The 25,599-nt window shown below is 49.8% G+C and overlaps 1 protein-coding gene across 2 annotated transcripts in view; it reads right to left on the bottom strand.

Annotated features, from left to right (window-relative positions):
* Positions 1-24,874, bottom strand: part of LOC119112388 (syntaxin-1A-like) — a 38,115-nt gene extending 13,241 nt beyond the window's left edge. The window contains exons 1-9 of one of the 2 annotated variants that reach the window (XM_037236557.1): positions 24,779-24,874; positions 19,391-19,477; positions 18,272-18,371; positions 17,805-17,879; positions 16,544-16,726; positions 16,097-16,170; positions 14,324-14,461; positions 13,665-13,775; positions 10,645-12,810 (exon numbers count right to left, since the gene is read on the bottom strand). In XM_037236557.1, coding sequence (XP_037092452.1) covers positions 12,733-12,810; positions 13,665-13,775; positions 14,324-14,461; positions 16,097-16,170; positions 16,544-16,726; positions 17,805-17,879; positions 18,272-18,371; positions 19,391-19,477; positions 24,779-24,808 — 876 coding nt within the window. In that variant the 5' untranslated portion in view covers positions 24,809-24,874 and the 3' untranslated portion in view covers positions 10,645-12,732. Of the gene's footprint in view, positions 1-10,644; positions 12,811-13,664; positions 13,776-14,323; positions 14,462-16,096; positions 16,171-16,543; positions 16,727-17,804; positions 17,880-18,271; positions 18,372-19,390; positions 19,478-24,778 lie in introns of those variants that run through there. The other variant, XM_037236556.1, reaches the window with a different exon arrangement.
* Positions 24,875-25,599: the final 725 nt, after the last annotated feature.

The following is a 25,599-nucleotide window of genomic DNA, read 5'->3' as shown; positions in this document are numbered from 1 at the left end:
GAGTTAACGCACAGGTCAACACACCCCGTGAATTTTGTGTGTCCAGCTTTCCTGCTTTCTGAGATCTCAGGTGGGTCAAACTGACCCCGCCCGAGCGAAGGGTACTCAACCGGCCACACGGTGATGCGAGTCAAATGATAACGTGAAGCAGCGATCACACTCACAGATTTCGTAGAAACTCGGGTATCATGTATACTTCTTCAGGTTGTCTATCCGCCCACAGCAGTCAACCAGAACTGTTCGATTCAATGGGTGACTTCTATTCATCCTGGCGCCATGCATCTCTAGTTAGCTGTTAGAGTTTTGGACATTTCGACAGAGCGGTCAAAATGTTTATTACGCCGCGCAAAATGTTTCTCTTGGTGTAAATGAAGAAAATTTGGATGCAAAATATATCGAATGAGCTGTTTGAAACGTAGTAAGCCGTTACCGAGTAATTCCAAAAGCGTGAGATGCGGCGCAATAGGGCAAAAACACTGGTAACGTTAAGCAGGTAACTTGAGATAGTCGGCAGACACAGCAGGCGAGAACATGGCGCACAGTACGAGTTGCTTTACGGTAAAGACACCCGAGGTTGTTCGCCGCGATACAAAAGGTATCGCTGGGTGACGAAAGCATGTACAATCCGCAAGCGACTTGAGATAACTTCCTCCGCCTTGCCTTTCGATAGGATGACTGCCATTCCTGGATAGCCGGGTTCAGCTTTTCCGTTTCCTGGTGCCCATCACGTCCCATACATTCTGCTATCTGCCTCGCAGAAAGCCGGAGATAGCTGGATTTAAGTCCGTGGCGGGCACTAAAACGCCCTTGCGCATGGACGGAGTGAAGCACGCTCTGGGACGTCGTCGGCCAGCCCATTCCCAGCCATTCCTACGTGGCTTAGAATCCAGCATATGACCGCGTAGGTCTTGCCAGCCTGGTAGCGGGTATCATGACGTGATACAGTTTGTATGAGGGATTTGCAGACATCGCATGGGAGGGGCTCAAGAACCGCCATATTAAGAACAAACATGCTCGTTCTCCGAAAGCGGTCATGGGATCGGTCTAGGACCGTTACCAGTCGATTCAGCATAGTGAGGTATGCCGGTGGGAATACCAAGATTTGACAGAGACGTTAACAACGCAAAGGGAGAACTCACTTGCAGAACAGACAATGCAGATCTAAGAACCAATTGCTCCAATCACTGCGAAACCTTCACCATTCGATGCGCCACACCCGATTTCCTCACGCAGTTGCAAATATGGCGATCCTGGGTCAGGTCAAGCCACCAAATTTCTACGTAATAAAATTATTGCTTGCAGACAATGAAGATCTCCGAACCTTTTGCTCTGGTCGCCACTCAGCCATCGCCAGTCGACGCGCCATGCCCACCCCATTCCCTATTGCAGTTGCGAATATGGTGACCCTGGTCCAGGAAGTCATCGACTTTTTTACATTGCCAAATTTTTGTTCGTGCACAACTCAGTTCTCATGACCTATTGCTCCGATCACCGCCAGGCCTTACCATTCAATGCAATACGGATCAGGTATGGCGCATCAAATGGTGAAAGTTTCGCAGCGATGGATCTGTGAAAACTGACGACTTCTGACCTGACCCAAGGCCACCATATGGGCATGTGCAAATTAAAATAAGATAAGGCGCACTGGATGACACCTAATTCACAGCGATCGGAGCAATCCGTTCTGATGTTTGAGTTGCCAACGAGCAAAAATTTGGGACTTCATGAAATTGGATGCTTTTTTACCTAACCTACGGTCAGCATATTCGTAACTACAAATTGGAATCAAGTAATGTCCGGTGACCGGTGAAAATTTCGTGACCATTGGAGCAATAGGCTTCGAGATACCACTTGCCTGCTTCCGCATGTCAAATTTTCGCTTCGCGTCAAGGTGTCTGACCCTTGGTCACATCACGGCATGCCACCCCATACCCAATTCATTACGCTGACCTAGTGATGATGGTTCCAAAGCAATCGGAAAAACCGCTTTCTTAGTCCCTCCCTGATTTCAGGATCCTATGCAATGATGTGCAAACCAAGGCCCTTTAAACCAATTACCAGGCGCGAGCATCTGGCGATCTGAACGTTACGTTGCGCGGTCCCGTGGCGCCATCGTTTGCCCGTAATGTTGGGTTGGGAACTGCGCCATGAGGTGCGCAGGAGCCGTCTGATTGGACACAAGCTAATGACGTCCGTGGAATACGTGGCCCTGAGGCCGCTGAAGGGGCGACAGGGATCTAGTGCAAAATATCTTCGGCCACCTCCCTAAAACGCGGTACTTTACTTATGACTCCCCGCTCCGCCGCGTATATGGGCGCACTCGTTGGCAGTGTGAATAACTGGGCGTCTTGGTTGCGCGCACAGGCACAACCAACGACCGTACCGGTATCCGAACCGTCAGCGTATGTGGTTCTGTATTTGCAACCTCCCCGACAATGCAGTGGGCTGCAAGGCTGACGATCTAACAACGCACGACGGCCTATTCTGCTTCTGATTCTGTGCCAATGACATGTCATCGGTTGGCGATGCTAGCGTCCGCGGACGGAGTGGCGGACAATGAGCACGCGCCCCACCCCGAAGCCTTATTAGGCCGCTCTCACGGACACCACAAACGCGCGTGCAGAACGGCGCGGGACACGCGCGCAGAACGGCGCGGCACTTCCAGCTCCCTCTCCGTGGAATGTGTGATGCGTGGCGCGAAAATACGACACTATGTGTGGGATGGTGTTAAGGCCTCATCCGACATTATCGCATCATAATAACCGACTTATCCCATAGCCCGTGCGTTTTGTACATGAATAACGAGATGTCCGTCCGTACAAATGTCAGATGTACAGATGCCCGTCCGATAAAAAAGATCCACATCCTACGGAAAATCCCCAACAGCCAGGGGGGCCTGGTTTAAATCCCCTAGCCGGCTGTTAGTCTTGGTTTCTTTGACAAAGGCTTCTGACTGATGGGTTTGCATATGAACTGAAGTCATACGACTCACCTGTATGCTATATCACACCGGCCAGTGTAACTCGTATATACCGAGGCGAGCTGTGCAACAGTTGCCGGGTTGCCCCTTTTGCCAACGGCAGTGAGTGTTATCCAGTTAGCAGTTCATTGTCCGGCTCAATAACTCTGAGGTGGTGCAGATTGGCACTAAGATGGTTCATTGTTGTTTTTATGCTCGTGTTTTGTGTTCCGATTTTTACCGTGGCCGTTGTCGCCCGGAACTTAAGATCCCGATACCCCAGATATTACAGGGCCTCATCATATTAAAGGCATACAGGTATACGGGGCCTTGCATTTGCATGTGCTTTAAATACGACTAAGAGCATGCACTGCAGCTGCACTTCCGCATAGCTGTTGGTAGGTGACGGGCGGAGGGCTGCGTGCAAACCAAATCATGGTGTTTTAATGTCCTGTAATAGTTCCACAGGCGTTACACAATACCTGTCATGGGTCGAAAGCAAATCCGTCGAAGATGTGCTGTATTATGAAATATTACAGGACATTAAAACACACCTTCAACGGATTTGTCCCCAACACATGTCAGGTGTCCTATATTCTAGTGATTTCCCTTCCGAACGTTGAACCACTCGTACCCCGTCCGGTTTACATTAGTCTGTCCAGTGTGCCAGCGAATCTATGCCATTACGATTACACATGCTTGCTAGTAATTTAGCATGGATGCTGCCGACCTAGTGGTATAACATATCTATGGTGCCAGTTGCCGATACGAATTGAAGAGCCGGACATTTCTTTTGAGAATGGATAGACGATGTGCCCGAAACGTTATATCACGAATATCTTATGTTTGTGCGTGCGTGCGTGCGTGCGTGCGTGCGTGCGTGCGTGCGTGCGTGCGTGCGCGCGTGCGTGGCGTGTGCGTGCTTGTTGTGCGTTGTGTTGTGTTGTGTAGGTGTGTGAATGATCGTTGTCTGTAAGATAGTTCACGATAACTACATCACATGAACAAAGTCACGAGGGACGTTGTGCCCGAATATGCACAAGCAGACATCATCAGTTCACCGCGCAGTTACACTCATCTAGGCACAACGATCGGCTATTTCCGGCAGGGTCGGCGCCGGCACTCAACCAAAGCCGAGAGTTGACGGCCGGCAGCTGGGGCGGCGGGGCGGCGGCGAGCCGGCTGGCCGCGGGGCCGTCCGCCGCCGCGCCGCGCGCGCTGGCCGGGCGCGGCGCGCCGCGGCTCGTGTTCGCCCTCTAGCCAGCCGCCCCGCCCCGCGTGCGTCCGGTCCAATTGGGCCCCGATCAATACGGCGGCCACAATTTTTGGCAGGGCCGCCAGTAGGAGTGCCCAGGAGGATACGGCATCGCACGGTCCTGCATGGCACGGGGAGCGCTGTCGGTGTCAAATATCTTGCTTTGTCGCTTTCCGGCAGTCGTGAAAAATTTTGCTCAACATAAATTTCGGAACTAAGGGCACGGTCTGCCACGATTTCGGAAAACAGTCCGACCACAACTGGACGGCATCTGTCGACTGTCACAGTCTCCGCATTACAGTACAACAGCTTGACCTGGACGGAGGTGAAGGTGCACACAGCGGGAGCAAAACGTTTACGATCTGCCAAACGGAGTGTGCCCACAAGCGTACACAGACCGGACATATTCAATGACCGTCATCACGTGCGGCTGACAATGACCTTGTTAGATATGTTTCTGTCTTGATCACAGGGACGCTTCACATAATTAGGACGTTGCCTGGAATTGCTCGATCGAATGTTGGGGGTCCAGGGCTCACACAGCAGATTGCGCGGTGCAGCAGATGCTCACCCTGCTTAGCGTGAAGTTTGCTCCCAGAAATCCATCCATTCAAAAGGTTTGGATAAAATCTTTAACACATGCTTGGGTTGGGGGGGGGGGGAGGGGGTCAAATTAACCCCGCTCCGAAGGTTTTTCCAGAATGCTTTCCGAACTGCGCGGCGCAGCCGCACCAAATTTTGCATAGCTGTAGACAATTGAATAGCGGATCGTTTGGTATAAACATTTAGGTGTACCTTGTAAGGTTGCTGACCTCAACCTCCAGGGAATCGTTTAGTCTGATGCAGCAACGGAGTGTTGGACGAAGCCATACACCTCTGAGGATGCTTTCTTAGGCAACACAAATATTGAATGAGCAAATAACGTTGACCTATGGTCAGATATAAAGGTCAGACCAAGGTCACAACCAACCTGTTTTATTACTCTAGGGCTTGCTGTATGGGGTAGTTGCTGGTGCTCATTTCGAATTTATTGATGGCAGGACCCGCATTATATATCTTCCATGGACTTCTTAGAGGTCAGAATAGGCCATTGGCCTAAAATGGCCCAGGTCAACATCTTGTTTTAGACATACTACCTGGTGTAATCCTTTTCGCTTGTTCAAAAGCAAAACCCAGCAGTCTAGAATGATCTGTCACCATGGCCTTCAATAGGTCAAGCAAGGTCACTGGCCTTGAATGAGCATGCGATATTTTGCCTAGAAACAGCTAGATGATATGTTCTGGGGCACTTTAAGAGCCCAACCTAGAATTTTACCTAGTTTAACCTTATTTGACCCGAAGGTCATGACCTAGGAACCTTGAACTTTCATTTAAGTGAGTTCACGTACAGGTCAGCACACCCTGTAAAGTTGGTGTCTCTAGCTCTCTTACTTTCCGAGATCTCAGGGGGTCAAATTGACCCCCACCCGAGCGAAGGATATCTAGCCGGCCACCCGGCGCGTGTTAAAGGGGTGACCCTGACATACTCTCCCGAAACAATCTCGCCATTTTCGCGGGCGCGTAGCTAAGAAACTAGAGAGCTTCAGACCTTCAGAGGGCAAGCCTGTGAACTGCACCAGCTGATCTCCAAGATGGCTTTTTCAGTTCAAAACATCATAGAAATGTGGAACACTCCCTTTAAACAGAGTTAATATAAGTCCCGATCGATACACCTGCAGCACCGCCATCCCGAAACCAGTCTTCATTTCATTCCAGGTAGTGCTTGAACATACATATCTACCAAAAATAAGATGATGGGACAGGCCGCTTTACAGCCTTAACCGTTCGATACTAAGCCGGTTAATGAGGTTTATGATTTGATGTGTGCTACCATGCTTTACATAAACATTATTCAAATGCTTCCGACCAATTAGGCCATGTTTGTGATGCGTCGGCAATGACGTTGACAACAGCAATAGCTATGGGCATTGCGTGCTTCGATGGCTGTCGACATAATACACACAGCGGTGGGGTATTATGTCGGCAGCCATATGACGCTTGCGAAGTTCAGGCATTGAACGAGAAAAATGACAGGATTGACATCGACGACGTCGCATTGCGATGCGCAATACCTACGCTAGTGCACTACCATTAGTTGACTGCGTTCTTAGTTTGAAAACGCTCGGCGCGCTCTTAAGAGCATTTGTTTTCCTATATCCTGATGCTCCGTTCATAAACATGTAAGTGCAAGCGCTTCAACTACAAAGCATATTTATATTTCCGCTTCAACCAGTGCTTATTTATGTCTCCGCTACAATCAGTACCAATCCAAACGAGCGGGCACCCCGCACCAAACGCCTCTGTGCGTTTGGGGCCGTTGGGGCCGCTTGGGGCCGTTGGGGCCGTTTGGGGCCGCTTGGGGCCGTTCTGCGGCTAAGTCCTCCCGTGGCAGAGACCGACGACTCTTAACTCAGGCGGCTCTGGGCGACAGCCGAGAACAGGACGACTCAGACGCTGGCGTCCAGCTGTGATGGGCAGAGCGGTGAAAGCACAAAACGGCACGCCCGCACGGGACTAAGGGCGCTTCTGAAAAGGAGTTCGATGGAAAAGCGGCCCGTACGGCTGAAATGCCGCAGCACGAACATAGCCCGTTTGTAAGTCAGTTTCCACAAGAAATGGGATAAACGCAAAAATACTGATATGAGAGACTATATTGTGTATTTTCGATGAGGTGGTCACAAAAGATACAATTACATTATCACCACAACCAACAAAACGATATACGGAATAAATACAGTACATACACAGTAGGAATAGCACTGCGTAGACGACAAAATAATCCGGATCTAACGCCTCAAACCTCCTCATGATTTCATCGTATGCATCATGACCGCAGGCACGAGCCGTTATCTGCGATTAGATTTCTGCCCAAATCAGTTTCGGTCTTCCACAACAAAGCACTTTGAACTACTTCGGGCGTTTCAACCGTGTCGTCAGCACGGCGCTTCGCAAAGCCGACCACGCATACGACGTGCTTTGGTTTCACATTTTCCGACAAGCGTGGTCGAACACCGCCACAGCCGAAGTGCGTACGGCAGGCGGTCGCAAGGGCGACAATCTGACAAAGGAAAACTTTGAGGGACGTGGTAAGTATCGCAAAAGGCTAGAAACCAAACGCTTCCCCAAATCTGCCGACGTGTCTCCGAACACAAAACAAAACGAAAAACAAAAGAAAACCGCGAAGCCGGTTCCAACAATGGCGGATAATAATCGCCCAACCATTGTGCTTGGCGAACCACAACAAGCGGGTAGCCCTGCTAGTACACTGCAGCAATAAACGTACCACGTCACGGTCCATTCAGCAGCGCACAACAGCCGCACCTGGCCAGCGCTGCCATCACTACTGACGAGGCAACGGGGTCGATCGCGGGCACACACAGCCCAACGGCGGCCACCCGGTGCAGGCTCTGGCCACCTGGCGCCATGTGCCGAGGCCGGGGGACGGCACCAGGCGGGGCGCTGGGTCAGGAGACGGTCCCAGGCGGGGCGCTGGGGCAGGAGACGGTCCCAGTGGCGGCGCTGAGTCAGGAGACGGTTTTAGGCGGGTGGCTCGGGCGGCCGGCGCCTGGCCAGGATTTCGCTAAGGATCCCAATCGACGTCCACGAAGATAAAGACGAGGACGGCGAGGACCGCGGCGGCTGCGGCGACGCCCAGGCACACGTAACACCAGACGTTGTGCTGGCCAGGACAAGGGCGGCACAGGTCAGGACAGGTCAGGCAGGAACGGAATGTCGGAGGTGGTACGGAGCACGTCGGCGCGATTCAAATCACGCAGGTAATCGGCTTACTGTGACAACTGCCTCGCGCTACGCAACGTAGGCTCATTCATCGAATAAGAACATCCGACACACTAGACAGCGGCGGTTTAATAAACCCGTGTCATAACAGATTCGGCGTTGGCAAACCTGACTGGGGCCGCATCAGTGACGATATTCAAGGCTGGCGGACAAGGTGTACGGAAATATTGCAAATTTTTTTCCAGTCCACATTCGTAGCCAGGTTGGGATATGATCAAATCGTATTGCATAAATACAACATTTGGCTGAGGGCCTCATGACTGACATGAAATCGGTCCTGGATCGATTGACCGGGTCAGCACAGGCCAGGTTCCATTAGCCGTGTCAGCACAATTGGGTTCAATTGGCCGGGTCAGCACGAGCCGGGTTTGATTGACCAGGTCAGCATGGGTAGGGTTTGATTAGCCGGGACAGAAAGAACTGGGTTCGATTGGTTGGGTCAGCACGACCTGAGCCCGATTGGCAGGAACAACACGAGCTGGGTTTGATTGGCCGGGTTAGCACGAGCGCCGCCCCTGAAGAATGGTTTTCTATTTGCGCGGTACAACAATGTACGTAGGCATATATACACACACGTGTATGGAGCTTGCGTTGGTGAATGCGTTTTGCCACAGACCTGCAGCATCGTTTCTGGCAGGGTCCAGAGAGTCAGCAAGCAACTGGGCGTCGGTTGAGCCAAACCTCGTACAAGTGAAATATAGGATTCGTACGGCCTCATGCGAAAGTTTGCTGGTCGTTGAAAAACACATTTCATTCTGCCTTTAAAGGGGGCGGGGGTGGGGTGGGATTCCGACACACTCAGCTGCTTCGGCTAAACGGAGTCGCCTGCCTCCCCACCGTGGCATGAAAGGCGGGCGCAGCGGATCCGAACTTTTGTATGCATTCTGATGTCATGGTGAAAAACGACTTTTGCTAACCACGTGTGCCACCGGGCTTTCCAGCGCTGGTTGACAAGTGTTCGGTATATCTGGTTATCATCTATAGACCACAGAAAACGACGGAAAGTCCACTCTAAACGGGCATTATGATCAGCCGAGTACCCCCTGTGCCGGGCTGATCGTCCAAGCCACCTCGTGTTGACGGATAGAAGCTCCAAAGAAAGGGACGTCCCGCGTCAAAAGCCGGGCACAAGTGCTAGCTTTGAGTTCAGCGAACCACCGTTAACTGGCAGATCTTCAATTAACTCTCCAAAACAGCACGTTAAACGCTTAACGTTTTCGTGGAAACATTTCGAAAGATGGACATAACTATCATCAACTGCATAGAGTGAGCGAGAACCGTCCTTCCTTCCGTCTGTCTTTCAGTCCTTCAGAGCGAGCTTATGGCGGATGTCAACCAAGTCATTCTCACGCGGGGCGCGTCTCCCTCTCGTTCCGAAACACGTACAAACGGAGCAAGAGATGTTAAGAAATTTTGGGGAAAGGGGAATGAATAATGGAATAGACCAGAGATCAATTTGATCACACAGCAAGAGTTATAGATTAGAAAATGACATCAGCATCGCACGTGTTGCAAGTGTTCCCAGCGTATGGATTACAATGGAGCTGTACGTATTACTCTTACGATTTGCGCTCATTCGGACACCACAAACACGAATTAGCCACGCACCAGTCATTCTGCGATCGGTTCCCTGTATTTTACAGCATCATTTACCACCGTGGGAGGCATGCATTGCTGGACATACCTCATGTATTTCCACTCAATATTGCCCCGTCCGGGATTTCGGTGATCTCGGACATCCGTGCCCTCGTGAATGAGCCGGCTGCATGTCTTTTGCAAGCAATGTGAAACGCTCATCAACTGCATTACTTTCTGCTAACTGGGCTTTGTTGGTGGCCGCGCGAGATCGTTCTTCGAGCGCCTGGCTCTCCAGTTCATCAACTGCGCAACACCAATGTGATAGACCATGGCTGGACCACTGCTTGCATAGCGCGCGCGACATCGACCCCTGAGCGGCGCCCCTGTCATATTTACATGTCCTCAAAAAGGAAGCCATTTTAGCTACTTACATTGAACTAACACAAATGTCCCATGCTTGCTTCGTAAGGATCACATAGATGCAGCTCAATAGTTGTTACTTCATAGGGTCCATTTCCATTCATCCTCAAGACACTACGCACACACACGCGTGTCTGCTGCCCCTACTGCACTGCTATGCTACACTACTACTGAAGAATGGGTCAATAAAAGGGATTCAACTTTATTTTTCAAAAAACAAGCGGACAATTCTGACTTCAGAACGGTCTTTAAACCAGTAAATTCCGAGATCATGTCATGTTCGCGCCTTGTGTTCGGGTGTAATGTCAGGCGTAGGGGAAATACCCAGGACCAGGGAGAGGCCGTGTTAATCAGGGCAGTAGATGACAAATTTCTACTTATTCCGCAAAAATGACTTTTGGCAAGAAAAATCCCTCAAACTTTTTGCTGTCACACAAGCCTGGCCACAACCAAAGACTGGATCATCTTTACCCGTGTAGCCATTATTTCACGAGCGCCATATTCCAGCTATTCGGCCGTCTGCAGAGCACCAGGCAAGATCAGCGGCATGGAAGTCAGATCTCTCGCCCCTCCCCGCTCCCCCCCCCCCCCCCAGTCCGAGACCGCAAGAGCGCGCCGACACAAGGTCAATTCTGATTGGTCACGGTCCTCTGTGGTGACACACACCAATCGTGTCCATTTACGGGGAAATTAGGCATGGGATTTTTAAGATCTTTATCAATCCACGGCATCTCTTAAAAATGTCATGTTCGATGTCAGTTTTGCTTTTTTTGCTTTGAGCCAGTAGCCATGGTCGCAGAGTTGGGTCCCGAAACTTGGGAAGACGCATTGCCTGGCCGCCTGGCGTAACGGACGATACTGTCACGACGGAATGCACGGGAACCCACAGACCCCGACACACGGAAAGGATAGGGCAGGCCCACACGCAGGACATGACACAAATCCTGCACATTGCAGGGAGCCGGAACATTCCTGCACACAGGAGACCCACGCATTCCTTCTAGGGTACAGGAAGTCGACGGCCCGCACCAGTACAGAGCGCCCGGAGCACAGGACAAGAGTACGACAGAAAACGCAAGATCCCTCCGCGAACGCGTATGGGGCTGGAGTCCTCCATACCCCGCACAGGATGGTCACACCCTCGCACGGAGGCATGGCACAGTCGGCGGACCAGCACGCCGCCAAATGCCGACCGTGAGCCTCTGTTCCAACCACAGCGTTTGAAACCGCAAGGCAGGCCAAATATAGACGAACAAGTGCTCCACCACCACGGGGCGCTCGTCGCAGGTCGCGACCACATGTTGGAGTTCGCCACAGCCCGTCCCCGCCTGGGTCGAAAGGGCCAGGGCCAACCGGACTGACGCAGCGCCGCACTGTAGCCCGGTGTAGCAAGCACGGATTCACGCCCGCCTGCTTGTCTAACGATGACGACTCCACGCTCTAATTCAATGTCGCTTAGGAAATAACTGGTATGATGTGCACGGGTCTTAAGTCGCATTGTCCTCTCTCGCTTACATGAGGTAACCTGTCGCTTTGACAGCATGTCGTTTTGCCTACGCTTCGGCCTTTCGTGTTTCATGTAAGTCCTCATCAGATCCACAGTGGCAATGGCAGACGGCATGGAATACCACAAACGACGTAATACGGTGCTTTTCCGCCATGCATTCAGAGGCAAGCTGAGAGGAAGACTTCGTTTCAAATATGAGATCTGCAACTTTCTTCGAATTAAGTGGTTTAAAAAAAGCACCTTCTGCGATCGGCAATGCCCGTCCAAGATTAGCTGAATCCTAGTTCGACAACAGATGCTGTGGCACCCCTCCCCAATCGCTGTCCGTGTTACTAGTAGCTAATATATGTATACCTGCTAGCTTTTCTCGCCCAAAAGTATCCAAAAATAAAACTCAACAACGCTCCAGAGCACACTTCTTCCGGGCGCTCATCACACACAGCATCTCCCGGTAACGAGCCATCGCAGTACAATCTGGCTGCTGGCAAATGCCGGCCGGCCGGGCGGCGGGCACGTCACGGGCCGGGCCGCCAGTGTAGCGGGAACTACACCCAGGCCGCCAGCCCCGGGAGATGTCTCGTGGGCCGACTCTGGTAACGGATACACTTCACGCAGGCGCACATACGCTCAACCAAGCCCAAACAACGATGTAGATGACTTGAAGGCGCAGACACGTCTGCCTGCCACCAGAAGTCCGGGACGCCGGCGCCCGGGCACGGACCGAAAGCGGAGGAACATGTCGTTGGTTTCAGTGAGTGACCACTGCCGTCGCCAGGGCGAGACTGACGGACAAGCGTGTGTTTGTGTGTTTGTGTGTGGACACAGACTAAAGCAAGGCGAGTGATGGACTACGGCACTACCACGAACTACCTCCCCCCAACAATCTAATGGATGCAAATATACAGGTACAAAGGTACAAGCACCGCAAACGCATCAAATTACCCCAGAGTATCACAATACAATGTATCAAGGAGTTCCTCGTCTTTGGACACAGTAATTTCATAGCGACGATACAAGATAGCCCACAATTCGCCGTCGCGCGCTCTGGGCGGCGCAAGAGCCAGGCGCCGGTGGACATCGACGGCAGTACAGTGCCCAGCAGTCATTCCGGTGTGCCTCCTCCCCACCGGTCACACCGCGCGCCGGCCAGCCGGCTCGCCGCCGACGCCGATCACTCTACGTGAACTGGACTATTAATACTATGGCGATGATCACCAGCACGATTAACAAACAAATGATGATCGCTATTTTTTTCTGAAACAGAAGGGAGAACCGAATAAACTTTACGAAAACAGGATCAGTGAAGCAACCAATCAAGCACTAGCGATTTACTAAACACAAATAAAAGCGGGTGGTAGCGGTATACAATCTTCGAGCATACCTTCCGATACTAAGCGTGCGCACTGAACGTGACGTGATTTGCCAATTATGCGGTACAACTCGTGCACAAAATGTTTAAGAATGGAAACAATCTTGTCACCACAGCATGTATGACACAAATGATTTAAAACTACACAAAGGAACCGCACAAGCCTAGAAACCCCAGCACAACAAATAAATCGTGAGTAAACGCACAAACCAGGAAAGATAGGATGGAAGCATGTTGAGAAATAAACAAAACGCAAGCAGCCTCCGACCGACGAAACTAGCCCAGCACGGGTCAGGCCCGCCAGCGAATCAGCGAGGGGTGGAGACCGTCGCCTAACTGGGAGCACGCGGACGGCGGCAGAAGAGTGCGGGCAAGCGGAGAGGGAGGAGCGCCCGTCGCGTCCCGGCGCCACCAACACCTGACCGGGACAACCACGCCCCACCCGCAAACGCATCCACTTACCCTCCGCGCCTTACTCTGGTACTTAAGTGCCTTTTTCGTGTCCTTCTTCGCCTCCTCTATCCATTCCACCGAGTGTTCGACATTGAACAGGACCTGATCGATCATCTCGCCCTGCGGCCGCCGAGCAGCGCCGATTCGATCCGACGGGACGCGGTCAGGCGCAGCGCCGAGCCAGCGGAAGTTGGCCGAGCCAGCAGCCACGCGGGAGCGGAGAGAGGAGACAGAGACACAGGTCGGTTAGCAGCAGCGGCGGCGGCAGCGGCGGCGCCGTACTCACCCTTCGTGCTCCACGCTGGTACTTCAGTGCCTTCTTCGTGTCCTCCATGGCCTTGCCCACATAGTCGACCGACTGATCTACATGATACTCAATACGGTCGATCATCTCTCCCTGGCAGAACGGACAGACGGCATGTCAGCACGCGCGATGGTGCCGCCGCACGCAACCGCCGGCCTCCCCAACACGCACACCCACACAGAGCCGCAGACGTGCGCGTCGGGCAGCGCTCTCCCAGCTGACCTCAGCACCCAGTGTCAAACGGTCGCCGGCCGACACGCACACGTCTCCGCCCCGGTCAGCCGACATGCGTATCAACCGACAAAGGTTCCCGGTGGACGATACGTCACAACACGACTCCCGCCCAACGACAGAAAATCATAATAAACCCGTGCGCTCAGTGCCGCTCCCCAACCGACGTGCCGATCTCCATCCTGTCCTTCGCCGAGCCGCGATGCCCAAAAACGCTTGCTTCGCCACCGTGTCCCTGGATGCTCAGCAAGATGAACGTTTAATGAAATAAATACACCACGCGACCAACCAGGAAACCAAAGCATCTAGTGCGCTGTTTTCATAATCAAGCACGCCAACAAAAGAACGAAACGGAAGCATTTGAGCACGACACCCGCCCATGCAACGCAGCGCCGGCGCGGTGGACCTACCTGGCTCTCCACCAGCATGGCCATGTCCATGAACATGTCGTGCAACTCTCGGATCGAGTTCTCCAACTTCATGATGTCAGCGTGACGCGCCTCAATGTCCGCCAACGTTTGCTTGGCCTGTTGTGTCTCCATGATTATCTACAACAGAAAACGTGTTGTAAGCTGAGGCTTCATAAGACGGCACCAGCCCACGCTTTTCGGTCAGGACATTATGAGTGTTTCAATCTGTTACGTCAACTATGCATGGGGATGGTCTGCCTACCCATCCATACGTCGTGTTTTGCCTGTTAACTAGTGTCCAGGTCAAATTAAAAAGAGCCGGGCGCTAAGAATTCGATAGCACGTCCATATACGTGCACACGAGAATGAGCCCAAGCAACGGATCGGCATAGTGTCTGGCGATAATGCCACCGCGAAAAAGGTCATTTAGGAACGATGAGTATACCACATACAGGGGGGGGGGGGGAAGGCTTTGCGCAGTACCCCACGCACCGCACTGCGTGAGGTGGGGGGGGGGGAGGGGGGACTTCGACCCTTACGATCTACTGAGCCAGATTTACTAGACCTACTGAGTACAACTATCGTCGATACACATGTCAGCGGTCCGAAAAGAACGCATTCGTAACCATTTTGCTCATTGACAAATCTCAAAACAATGCCCACTCCAGCCCCATCAGCCTAATGGTCTGGCGTCGCCTCTGTACACGCAACTTTGTCATCTGTGCGTCATGATGGGATTGCTGCACGTCATGTATTACGAACATCTTCCATAGCATTTACGATCAGAATAACATTGTTTCACGGAGTGGTTTGCCTGGCTCATGTCGACAGCTAAATACTCATTTACTCCCAATACTCCTGGGCTGGATCCTGGCAGTTCGCATGCATCACGTATCATCTAAATGTTCCAAACCCTGATGTAAAATACCGTGTTTTAACTCTTTTCAGACATCGGCCGGGGCTGTGAAGAGCCCAAGATTAACGCTGACAGACTCCCAACGCCGCCCTCGAAGTTGCCTCCGGCTGCTTCGGACACAAATTTGTAGGGGTTGCATCCCCTGATTTGGGGGAGCAGCACGCGTCCGAACGTCAGCCCCAACGTCACAAACGTGCCATGAAAATGGGGTTACAACCGAAAAGCATTCATCATCGGTAGGCCTAAAATACCTGCCACCTTCCCAGCCGAGCCCACCGCGGGCGGCCCCAGCCAGCTATGCAGCCCGTTCCCCGACGTACTGAGCATACATGATTTCGAGCGAGGAGCGAGGAGGTGGAAGTGAAGACGTGGTGGACGCAACCACGATGGCTTGTCAGCTGCATTTATCTTTAAGTATGTTGTAGCTGCAAAAGTTATACTTGGCACCCCTACCAGTTGCGTACCAACATTCTGATTCATGCTTACGGTAGAAAGCTGATGCAAATATGGGAAGCGCGAAACAACAGCGACCTGCCTCCACGAGATGCTAAATTTTCGCACTGGAGTTGAAAAGCGCCCGGGATGCTACCCCAAGCAAACGGTGTGCACCGATCAATCAGCCCATAATCGGAGGATTTTTGATTACTTCATCTCCTTGTGCCATATAAGGAAATTAGAGGTGGAATGGTTGTACGACACATATATAGTTCAGCACAAAGCAACGTTTTGTTATTTTTGTTGTAACTGAGCTATGTTTTAAATGATAACACATAAAGGACGCATATATTCTCCTTTATGCGCAAAGCTACACCACCGCGAAATAGGTCTGAATATTTCCCTGGCAGGCATGTACTCACCCCTTGTGTAAAAACGGCAGGATTGCCCTGTTCAAGCATGTCCTCAAGCTCCTTGTCTGTTGTATTTTTTCCAGCTGAAAAAGCAAAAAAAAAAAAACATGAGGCCATTGGTCAGAACAGGCGACTGAAGTCACGAATCTGCCAACTGATCCGCTCTGAACAAAACAAGTGGGTAGGATACGGGAGTGTTGAAGTACACTACAAATGGACTTCCTTCACCACCCGGCCTCCCTTCTGCAAAGCCTTGCTAACTCGCTCACGTAACGCTTGCCATGCGCACGATAACAAGCGCATAACCCGGGGCTCAAGCTTCAAAACAATCACAGTTATCACTGCGAGTTTCGCGAGAGCTGGGACAGCGCCTCATCTGTACTGCTGAACGGGGCGCCAGCCTCCAGCCTCCAGCCGCAGCCGCAGCCGCCGTCTGGACGCCGACCCCGCACTCACTGATGTCCATATGCCGCTTGATCCGGCCCTTGCAGCGCTCTCTGTAGTCGGTCTGCGTCCGGTTGTACTCGGTCATCACCTCCACGAACTTCCGCGACAGCGTGGCGTGCTGCGTTTTCCTTATCCGCAGGTCGGCAGACGACTTGTTGGTGTGTTCTTCCTGCTCGATCCCCTGCTCAATGCCTGCCAAACAAGCCTGGGCTTTAGTGTGTGTGACTACCATCAGCAAACGAAAACCCACCTGCAATCAGGCGAAGAGCGATGACTGCGTTCAACAAGCTGAGCTCTGGCCGACAAAGCGCAACGATACTCGCAAGTAACTATCTCGCAAATAAATGCACACACTACTTGTGCGTGCATTTACATGCAAGCACAATGCATTTTAATTTTGCCTACTTATAGTACATGATATACATATATAACATTATATGTAGCTACATGACATAATATCACCCCACAAATAGTGAGGTGTCCAAAAAACAATGTCAATTGTGATGCGGGTTCCCTACCCGCGGGTCTCAGGATAACCTGGAATAAGAAAAACTATGCGCACTTAACATTCTAGCAAGCTGAAAGTTGTGCCAAAAGCTGATGCGACGGCGCGTACGGTACGGATGAAATCCAACCACAGTCAAAGACCTGCATGCTCGTGCTTATTTTTTTTTTTACTTCTAGAACATCACCATCATGTTTCACAAGCGGAAAACAAACCAGCTCGGAGTCTCAGTGCGAGTTACATATTGTTTAGTCATCACGGTATTGCATGCCAGGTTTTGGATCCAGCCATTAAATTCTAAAATGTGTACCGGGGTTCGGCGTCGCACCGACCACGTACCCGATTTTGGGATGCTATTTCTATGCGCTATCGATCCGGACGATCCTCGTCCAAATCGATGCACACGAGGGGATCATGCCCAAACTGATCAAAACGCACGATGGATCATAGCCTAGGCGGGCCCCATTATATCCCAGAAGGCCAGTCGGTGACCCAATGCTGGCTTGACGTGAAGTCCTTCGCAATAATTTTGGCCGGTCCCGATTGCGCAAGGTCAACACGCGCCAGACCAAATGCGCCATCTCTGCAGTTAGTCCACAGTTCGACCCCGAGCTGGCGTAAAAACAAAATGATGCCACGGGTCGTCCCATGCACCAGGAAAAATCAAATGTTCTGAAAGCGCCCCAGCATATCACCTCATATCGTCTGTAATGGTATTCAACAGGCTACACATCCATAGCTATACTAACTCACACAATTTCTTACCTTTTAACTTTCCTCGCACTCTGTTCGCTGTTTTCTTTATGTCCGCCATCAGGTCCTCCAGCTCTTGCTTAACCTCTGGAAAGTCAAATGCCATTTTAAACATATCAACTCCTTTAGGTACACGACGAAGACACCTGACGGAACGCGAAGGCAACTGACGAAGTGCAACATTTGCAAGCACGCAACCGACCGGATGCATGATGACTCATGTCTCAATGCACAGCACTCTCCATGCCTTATATCTCTATACCCCCAATGATGGAGAGATCAATGACTAACGATAATAAAGGGTTTACTCACATCACCTTCTCTCACTTATCTGAGCAGCACATCTTGAAGATTTCAAGTCCCTTGGCATCTGTTACCGCAAAGTCCAGCCAGGGCGCGTGATGGTATGTTCATGACAACTCAACTAGCTTGCTAGTCTTAATGGCAACGGCACGTGCCAATGACCAGGGCATACTTACTCTCATCTGTTGTAGGCGATGCAAGGATGGCGCTGTGCTTTTTCTTAACTTCGTCCACATTGGCCTGAATTTTGTCTATGTTTTCGCGTATTTCTTCCACCTGAGAAAAAAAGCATTCAAAAGCATTTAGCAATTCGCCGCAGCAGTAGTCTCTTCTCTATTCCAGACAGCGCCAAATTTCATGCTTCACATTTCCCACGCGACTTCGCTTTCAGGGCAGCGAAATGAATAACTGATTACGGTAACAACGGGAGATGTATAATTCGCAGAGCATTGCTTCATGGTGAGCCGTTACATTAATCTGCGCTTTGTTAGGCTTAAAAACGACGTGGAAAGTCAACAGCGCAGTCATCCTCTGCAGACAGTTCTGCACTCAGCCCATGGATCTCTGATTGATACGAGCCCCTGAAAGCTCCAAAATCCGGCAGCCAACAGCCTGCACGGCTGTAAACACTGCTCATCCGGGGCCTTTAAAACCTCGACCACAAAGACAACCGGATCGAAATAGCAAAATGGTCCACAACTGAGTCATAACCTGAAGTTGGACGTGATCCGGCTTTACGACCGTGGCTTGAACTTAGTGACGTAAAAGACGTTGATCAACCCATTCTCCCGACCCATATGGAGCCAGCCACCATGAAACCATTACCATTCGATGCACTTGTGAAAAAGATGCACCACTTTCAGAGTTAAGTGGCATTGGGCAAACATACGCAGTTGGCGGACAATAGCACCAGCAGCAAAACAACTACCATACCACACTTCCATAGGGGTTTCGGCAACCCGCCCAAAACAGACGAATAACCCAAAGTTGGAGTGCGAATGTTCAGAAATGAATGCCATAATAGACTATGTCCATTTTAGCTTCCACTAAAAACATGCAACCTAACAGTCCTGCGTTGCCTCAACATAATTTTTCCACAAAAGAAACGCGGTGCACGTCGTCATGCAGCATTGAACGAAGCGCGTGCTACAATGACCACTTAAGCGCCCAAACGTCAAAGCGTCAGTCAGGATTCGAACTCGGCCCTCCCACGTGGAAGCCAAGCACGCTTTACAGCCACAGCTGAAACCTGAAAACACCATGACTATACAAACCGTGAGCAAAATAAGACTTACCTCCGCAAAGAAGTCATCCATAAAGCCCTCGCGGTTGTCGACGTTGACCGTGACGTCATCCGGGCCATCGTCGTCGTCGCTCTGGGCCTGCAAGCACACGTGCAATCTCTGTGAGACTACCTACAAAGTCGAGCTGGAAAATAGGTTGTCTTCAGTCAAGCTCACTCGAATGTTCCAACCGGAAAAGTTTGTGAAATACAGTCAAAATTTTCACGATCTGGGTCGAACCGACGGACATTTCATACGGTTGGGAGAAAAATTGCTTAGCGCAACGGGAAACATGGCTTAGCACCATTCGTTCCGTTGTGGCGGTCTTGTCTTCTTCTGGTGCCTACTCCAGTAGTTTAATTGTGGTATAAGCGCTTTCTTCTAAAAGCGATACCAGAAACTGATCAAAAGGATTGGGAGGCAACCAGCCAAGCTACGTCAGCATCTTCGTTCGCTGCAGCACAAGGATAGGCTCATTTGCCTGGCTGTCATCTCTGGGATGACAATATAAATATCTATATCAAGTGATCTATTAAAGATCATGCTCCATCTGTATGAATATGGGGCATGCTCATGCCCGATACCATCGCCAATACATGCATGAGGCCGAACAAGGGGCCGATGCCTTCCCTGTGATGGTCCTCCCAGGACCCTACTGGCCACTATCGTTGGACACTTGCAGAGGCCGTCAAGCCCTAGAGCCCTCAATGGTCAGAAGGAGTCGGCCCAGGTGTCGGGCATGTGGCGTGGCAGCCTGGAGCCGCCCGAATAGAGCATCTCCGTGATACCAGGCACAAGCCTTTTACTGAGGTATAAGCTATATGGAAGACAGAAATAGCAGCCAACCAGAGACGAGACAAGAAAAATGGTTCAGGTGTGACCATCACATCAAAAATTTACCAGCTGTGCTTGACAGCTCTTCAGGGAAAAAACTCCCGTACCTGTGCCCAAACTGTTCCGTCACAACTGCGTCAACGAACCTGAAGCCCACCAACTAAAACTTGGCCATGGTCACCCAGTATTATCCACTTCACACCTGTCTCATATTTACCCCCCCCTTTAGCTATTCTACGTGCATGATTGCCGAGATATCCATCTAGTCCCGTCTGAAATCCTTTTAAGATCGGTGCCTATGGGACAACCGATCTGCCGAAGCCCACGTTCTCCCCAGCACCGACACCCCGCTCCGGCTCCTTGCGCACGGAAAGCCCACCGGCGTTTGAGGGCACTTATCGATGACAGTCACTGTGGCAGTAATTGGGGCTCAGGGGCGCTCCGACGGCGCGGTCATTTAGCGTCCACAGCGTATGTCCTAATCAAGGTTAATCGAAACGTTCAAAGTGACCTATCATGTGCTGCGAACGGTCTGAGTCAGTGTATATATATATAGAGCAGAAGTTAACACACGGCAGGAATTTAAGGAGACGTTCAATGAGCATTGAGTCGTTACCGAGTAAATCAGAGAGCGTGAGAGACGGTGCAGTCGGGCCGAAGTACCACGGAAGTTCAGCAAGTAATACGGGACAGGAAACGAGCACATGGCGCACAGTAAGCGTTGCGTTACATTGGCGGCACCGAGACGGTTCATCACGACACAAAAGGTAGTTTCGGCTGGCGAAGTATGGTCGATCCGCAAGCGACTTAGAACGACTTCCTCTCGCCTTCACGCCCGATACGATGACTGCCAGTCCTGAATCGCCAGCTAATTATTTTCAGCTGGTTGGTGCTCATCACATCTCATGTGCTCCACCACCGGCCTCGTTAAGACGAAACATCTGGGCATGGGTCCGCGCGCGGCTATGGCTATGCTCTTGCGCATGAACGAATCGTAGTGCGCTTTGCTGCGGCGACGGCAAGCACATTTCCTGCGACTCTGAGTGGCTTGGAATCCAGCGCAGTAATATGGTCTTCCGGCCTGGTATATGAAGTGAAGACATAAAATGTTCTGCATAAGAGGATTTGTGGGAATAACACGTTTTTAATGCCAAAACACTACTTGGTGAGTCTGACAGAATCACGTACAAGGCATCTTCCTCATCCTGTATAAATCGGACTGAGTGCCTTACTAATCGCGACGACCTCATATATAAAGACGAATACGTTGCTAGCGTGAATGACTGTGTGTCTTGGCCGCACACAAAGGCACAGCCAACGCCCACATCAGTTTTAGAACCGTCCGTATACGTGGTTTTGCGTCCCTGATACGCTTCGATACGTTGTCAGGCTGTAGCTCTAGCAACACACAGCAGCATATCTTGTTTTCGAGTGTGCACCAGAAACACGTCGATGGCTGGCGAAGACGACGCAAAGAGACGCTGGCACAAAGACGCGGCGCTTCGCGTTCGGGAAGACATATCACATTTGACGTAAAGATACAGCACTGTGCTGGGTGATTGGGGAATTGCGCCGGTTTACTAGCGCACTAGCTCAATGCTAACAGCTTCCTTCAGATCGCTAACGGGGGTTCAGCGGCTTCAACGAGTAAGCTAGGCTGCTGGACACGTCCGAAAAGCACCAGTGATGATTTTCAGCGCAGCATGACTTACCGTGTTTAAGGTATTTTTAATAGAAATTGGAGCACCGTCATATACAAAAGACAACATACAGCTTGGAGCATATCAGAGAGTGGTACAAAATAAAGACGTTTCTTTGCAGGTTCCATAAAATTTTTGCAGCACACATTTCACAATGTTCACAGATCAACCACTGTGCTAGTGGTATAAGCCTCCCCACACCCCCAATAAAAGCAGAGTGAAAGGCTCCTGTAGCAGGCAATGAACACACAACCTCAAAATTCAGTGCACTATGCACAAACCAATTGGCCTGTTACATCTCCTAAAGGGAGTCTAGTATGTTTAGGCTGGGAATTTGACTCTAACCAATCAATTTATTGGCACAATGGTAAGTATCCTGCAAATAAGGAGGTTCAATTAAGTCATGCTTGAGCATTCTCAGCATGCACAGACCACTTTCCGAAGCTGATGCCAGTGGCCTCAAAATTTGGAACTGTGAAGTCAAAGTCAGTGCCTTCACGTTTTTTAATGACAAACTGAATCTGAAGGGTGCTAAAACGACACCGCTCCTTATTTTTGAATGACTGTAGCACACTATTAGCTTCCAATGAAAATGTAACAGAGCTGTATGGATAGCTGTCATACTGTGCAATTATTTTAATGGGGATGCCAAACACAGAGCTGAATTTGTTATGCACATAAATGAATTTGCATTTTCCCCCTGTCAACACAGATGTTATCTGAAGCTAGATGAACAGCATCTTTAACAGCATGGCTGTGGCCAAGACCAAGCAGTTAGCACCTTGGTCCAGTAGTGATGTTCTTCAAGGGCTGCAAGTTTGAATGTCAGAGACATTATGCTCTTGACTTTCCTCTTCCTTTACCTAGGCTCAGGTCATTTGCTATTCATCTGAAGCCTTTACTCCTCAATCCTTCTATAGCAACCATCTCATCAGCCATCTCATGAATCATCTTATCTGATCAAGTAATGGCTTCACTGCTAAATTAAAAAATTGCCACTCACTCTGCCACAAAAAGGAAATATGGGATAAGATACAATGGGATATGTAAGGGGAAATATGGAGTCTTGAAGCAGCAATATTCCTAAGCATTTTCTTGCACCAAAATGCAACATTCTCAGCTGATCCAAAAAGGTCATTGCTTGACATCATACTACTCCCTTCTACACCCATGGAGCAGCTGAATGACCAGGCTTGGGGCAGCATTGTTTATACTGCAGGCAAAGCCTAGGCCCCACATAGCCATAGTCTGTGCCCATCAAGTTGAAAGATTGCACCACAGTCTACCAGAAAAAAATTATCAGCTATCAGTGTGCTTGACTGGAATTATTTCCAAATCATGGCAATCTAAGGTATGACTAACTATTCTGATTTAGCAGTCTCAAGCTGACCCTTTTGAAAAAAATCCCCTTTAAACAATTGCAGCCAGGGTATTTGACATAGGAAGTGGCTCAGGAGTGTGCAACTATGTATCTCTGGGGGCCCTGAGCAACTACATTATCTCATATTTTGGTTGTCCAGTGAGTTTCACTGTGCCACTGATTTCCTTAATAGCCGTTTCACCAAAATCAATGTCATAATCATAGTTTCATCACTTGCCCAAACTCTTCACCTTCACCTTATTAATGTTAATTGGCCTGCATGTTCATTTGCTCTCATTCACACTGCTACTTCTATGACAGGGCTGAGTCATATTGGGCCAGATTGGAAGAAATTATGTTGCACTGAACATGTCCTAAAAGTTTCAGCTCATGTGCACCAATAAATCTAAGGTCTCCGAGTTTAGCATATGGTTCTCACCAATGCCAGTGCATGGGGAGCTAATGCAGTAAGGTATTGTAATGTGGTAAAGGTAATCTTGGCAATAACATGCTAGGAATTTTGACTAAAAAGGAGGAAAATTCACCAGGCTCTAGTCTGCCCAGAGTTCAGTGCAAGCAAACATGAGGTTAAACAAACCATTACGACTTAGGCATCTGGTGTAGTGCATAGATTTTTTGTAGACTGGCATTATAGACCCTGCCTTATCATTGAAACATCTAAACTAATTCCCAAATTATATTCTTACCAGCTTTACTCATGAGCCAGTCTGAAAAAAAAATGGTCTACTGGGCCAAAAACATACATGACATCAGTGCTCTTAATGCCACAATGTGTACCACACTCGGGCCAGGCCAAACTGTTTAGTTTTTATATTTTTTTTTCTCAAAAAATGATTTGAATCTACTAAACCACCAAACAAAGAGTTCTCTCATACAGGCACTGTTTCATATGCTGAAATCTGTGTTAACCCCATACCAAAATCTGAGCATTTAGATTTAGAATACATGCAACCAAAGTTTTCACTGTGATGTGGCATTGCTGAAATTGGTCAGTTCAAATATATTGAATCATTTTAAAACAATTTACCACTTCTGTTGCTTCCATATTTCACTCATATTATCAAGAAAAGCCTGCATATTATCACAAATATAGAATAATAGATGTTGGTGACAGCTTTGAAAAATAAATGACCCAGATCCAACAAGAAATCCATATGCATGCTTGAGCACATCAAAAACTAGCCCCAACCTGGATGGTTTGCCACCCCAATCAGAGGATAATTGAGGCCACCATAGAACCATACATTTACATTCTACCCCCAGTTTTGCACATTGGGGCTGACATGCAGATAACAGATATCACATTCTACCCTTCATCCCTCAAGTCCACGAACAATGCAGCATTATCACTATCTCCTGGGCATGATGCATACAATAAAGTTTGGTGATTTATGCTATTTGCCAACAACTACCATCACCAACAGTAAAAATACAAAACATGTTGCACTTCAAATGCAGTTCCCACAATGAAAGTGAGGAGCTCACCGCTTTTAAGGCTGCAAGCCTGTCCTTCATCCTGAAACTGTAGGCTAATCCGGATTAAAGGACCGATGAAAAACTAATCAATTCGCTTCCTATAGCCATCATCTGTCATTACAGCATGAGACTCCAGCGGAGGAAGCGGGCGGACAAGAAATCGATACGTAAACTTGCGCGGCGCACCCAAGAGAAATAGCGGCGCACCATTACATTTACAAGTTTGCAACCACTTATTTAATATACCGAACTAAGCCTCTGGTTATTTTTTCATAATTGGTCTTAAATACAACATTTCTATGGATTTAGTTAAATTTTTATTTGAATAAAAAGAAAGACCTCCTTATCTATAAAGTAGCTTTGTTGTTCCCAATCACCTGAGCAAGATAGAGACGGAACGTTCGTGCGATAACATAAGTCACGACAAGAAAAAAAAAACAACTGTAGAATGTTTGGGAAATACTTGTGCTTCATATCGAGGAAAGTCCAAGCAGTTATGATTGCTCTGAGCTTATGTTACGTTTCCGCACATTGTGATCGAGAGGAAACATCAGATGTACAGTGTGGTGACGAATCAGGGGCGGGTCCAGGGAAGGAATGCACGATGCTATGCCCCCCCTCCCCCCTCCCACTTTTCCCGGCCCCCCAACTGGGACTATAACTGGCCGAACGGGCACAGTGTTAAAATCCCATTATCCGCTAGCTCTTAGCTCACCATGACCTTACATTTGGGAGTAGCTGGCGAACGACTTGCGATAGTTTCCTGCAGTTGTCATGCCTTCTTTTGCAACCAATTCCACGTAGACTTTGAAGTTGTTTAGATACCGCTG

This window comes from Pollicipes pollicipes, unplaced genomic scaffold (genome assembly GCF_011947565.3).
Source record: "Pollicipes pollicipes isolate AB1234 unplaced genomic scaffold, Ppol_2.1 Scaffold_7261;HRSCAF=8764_pilon_pilon_pilon, whole genome shotgun sequence".
In the NCBI taxonomy this organism is placed as follows: domain Eukaryota; kingdom Metazoa; phylum Arthropoda; class Thecostraca; order Pollicipedomorpha; family Pollicipedidae; genus Pollicipes; species Pollicipes pollicipes.
The sequence above is the reverse complement of the archived record's forward strand: the minus strand, read 5'-3'. Positions and strand labels throughout refer to the sequence as shown.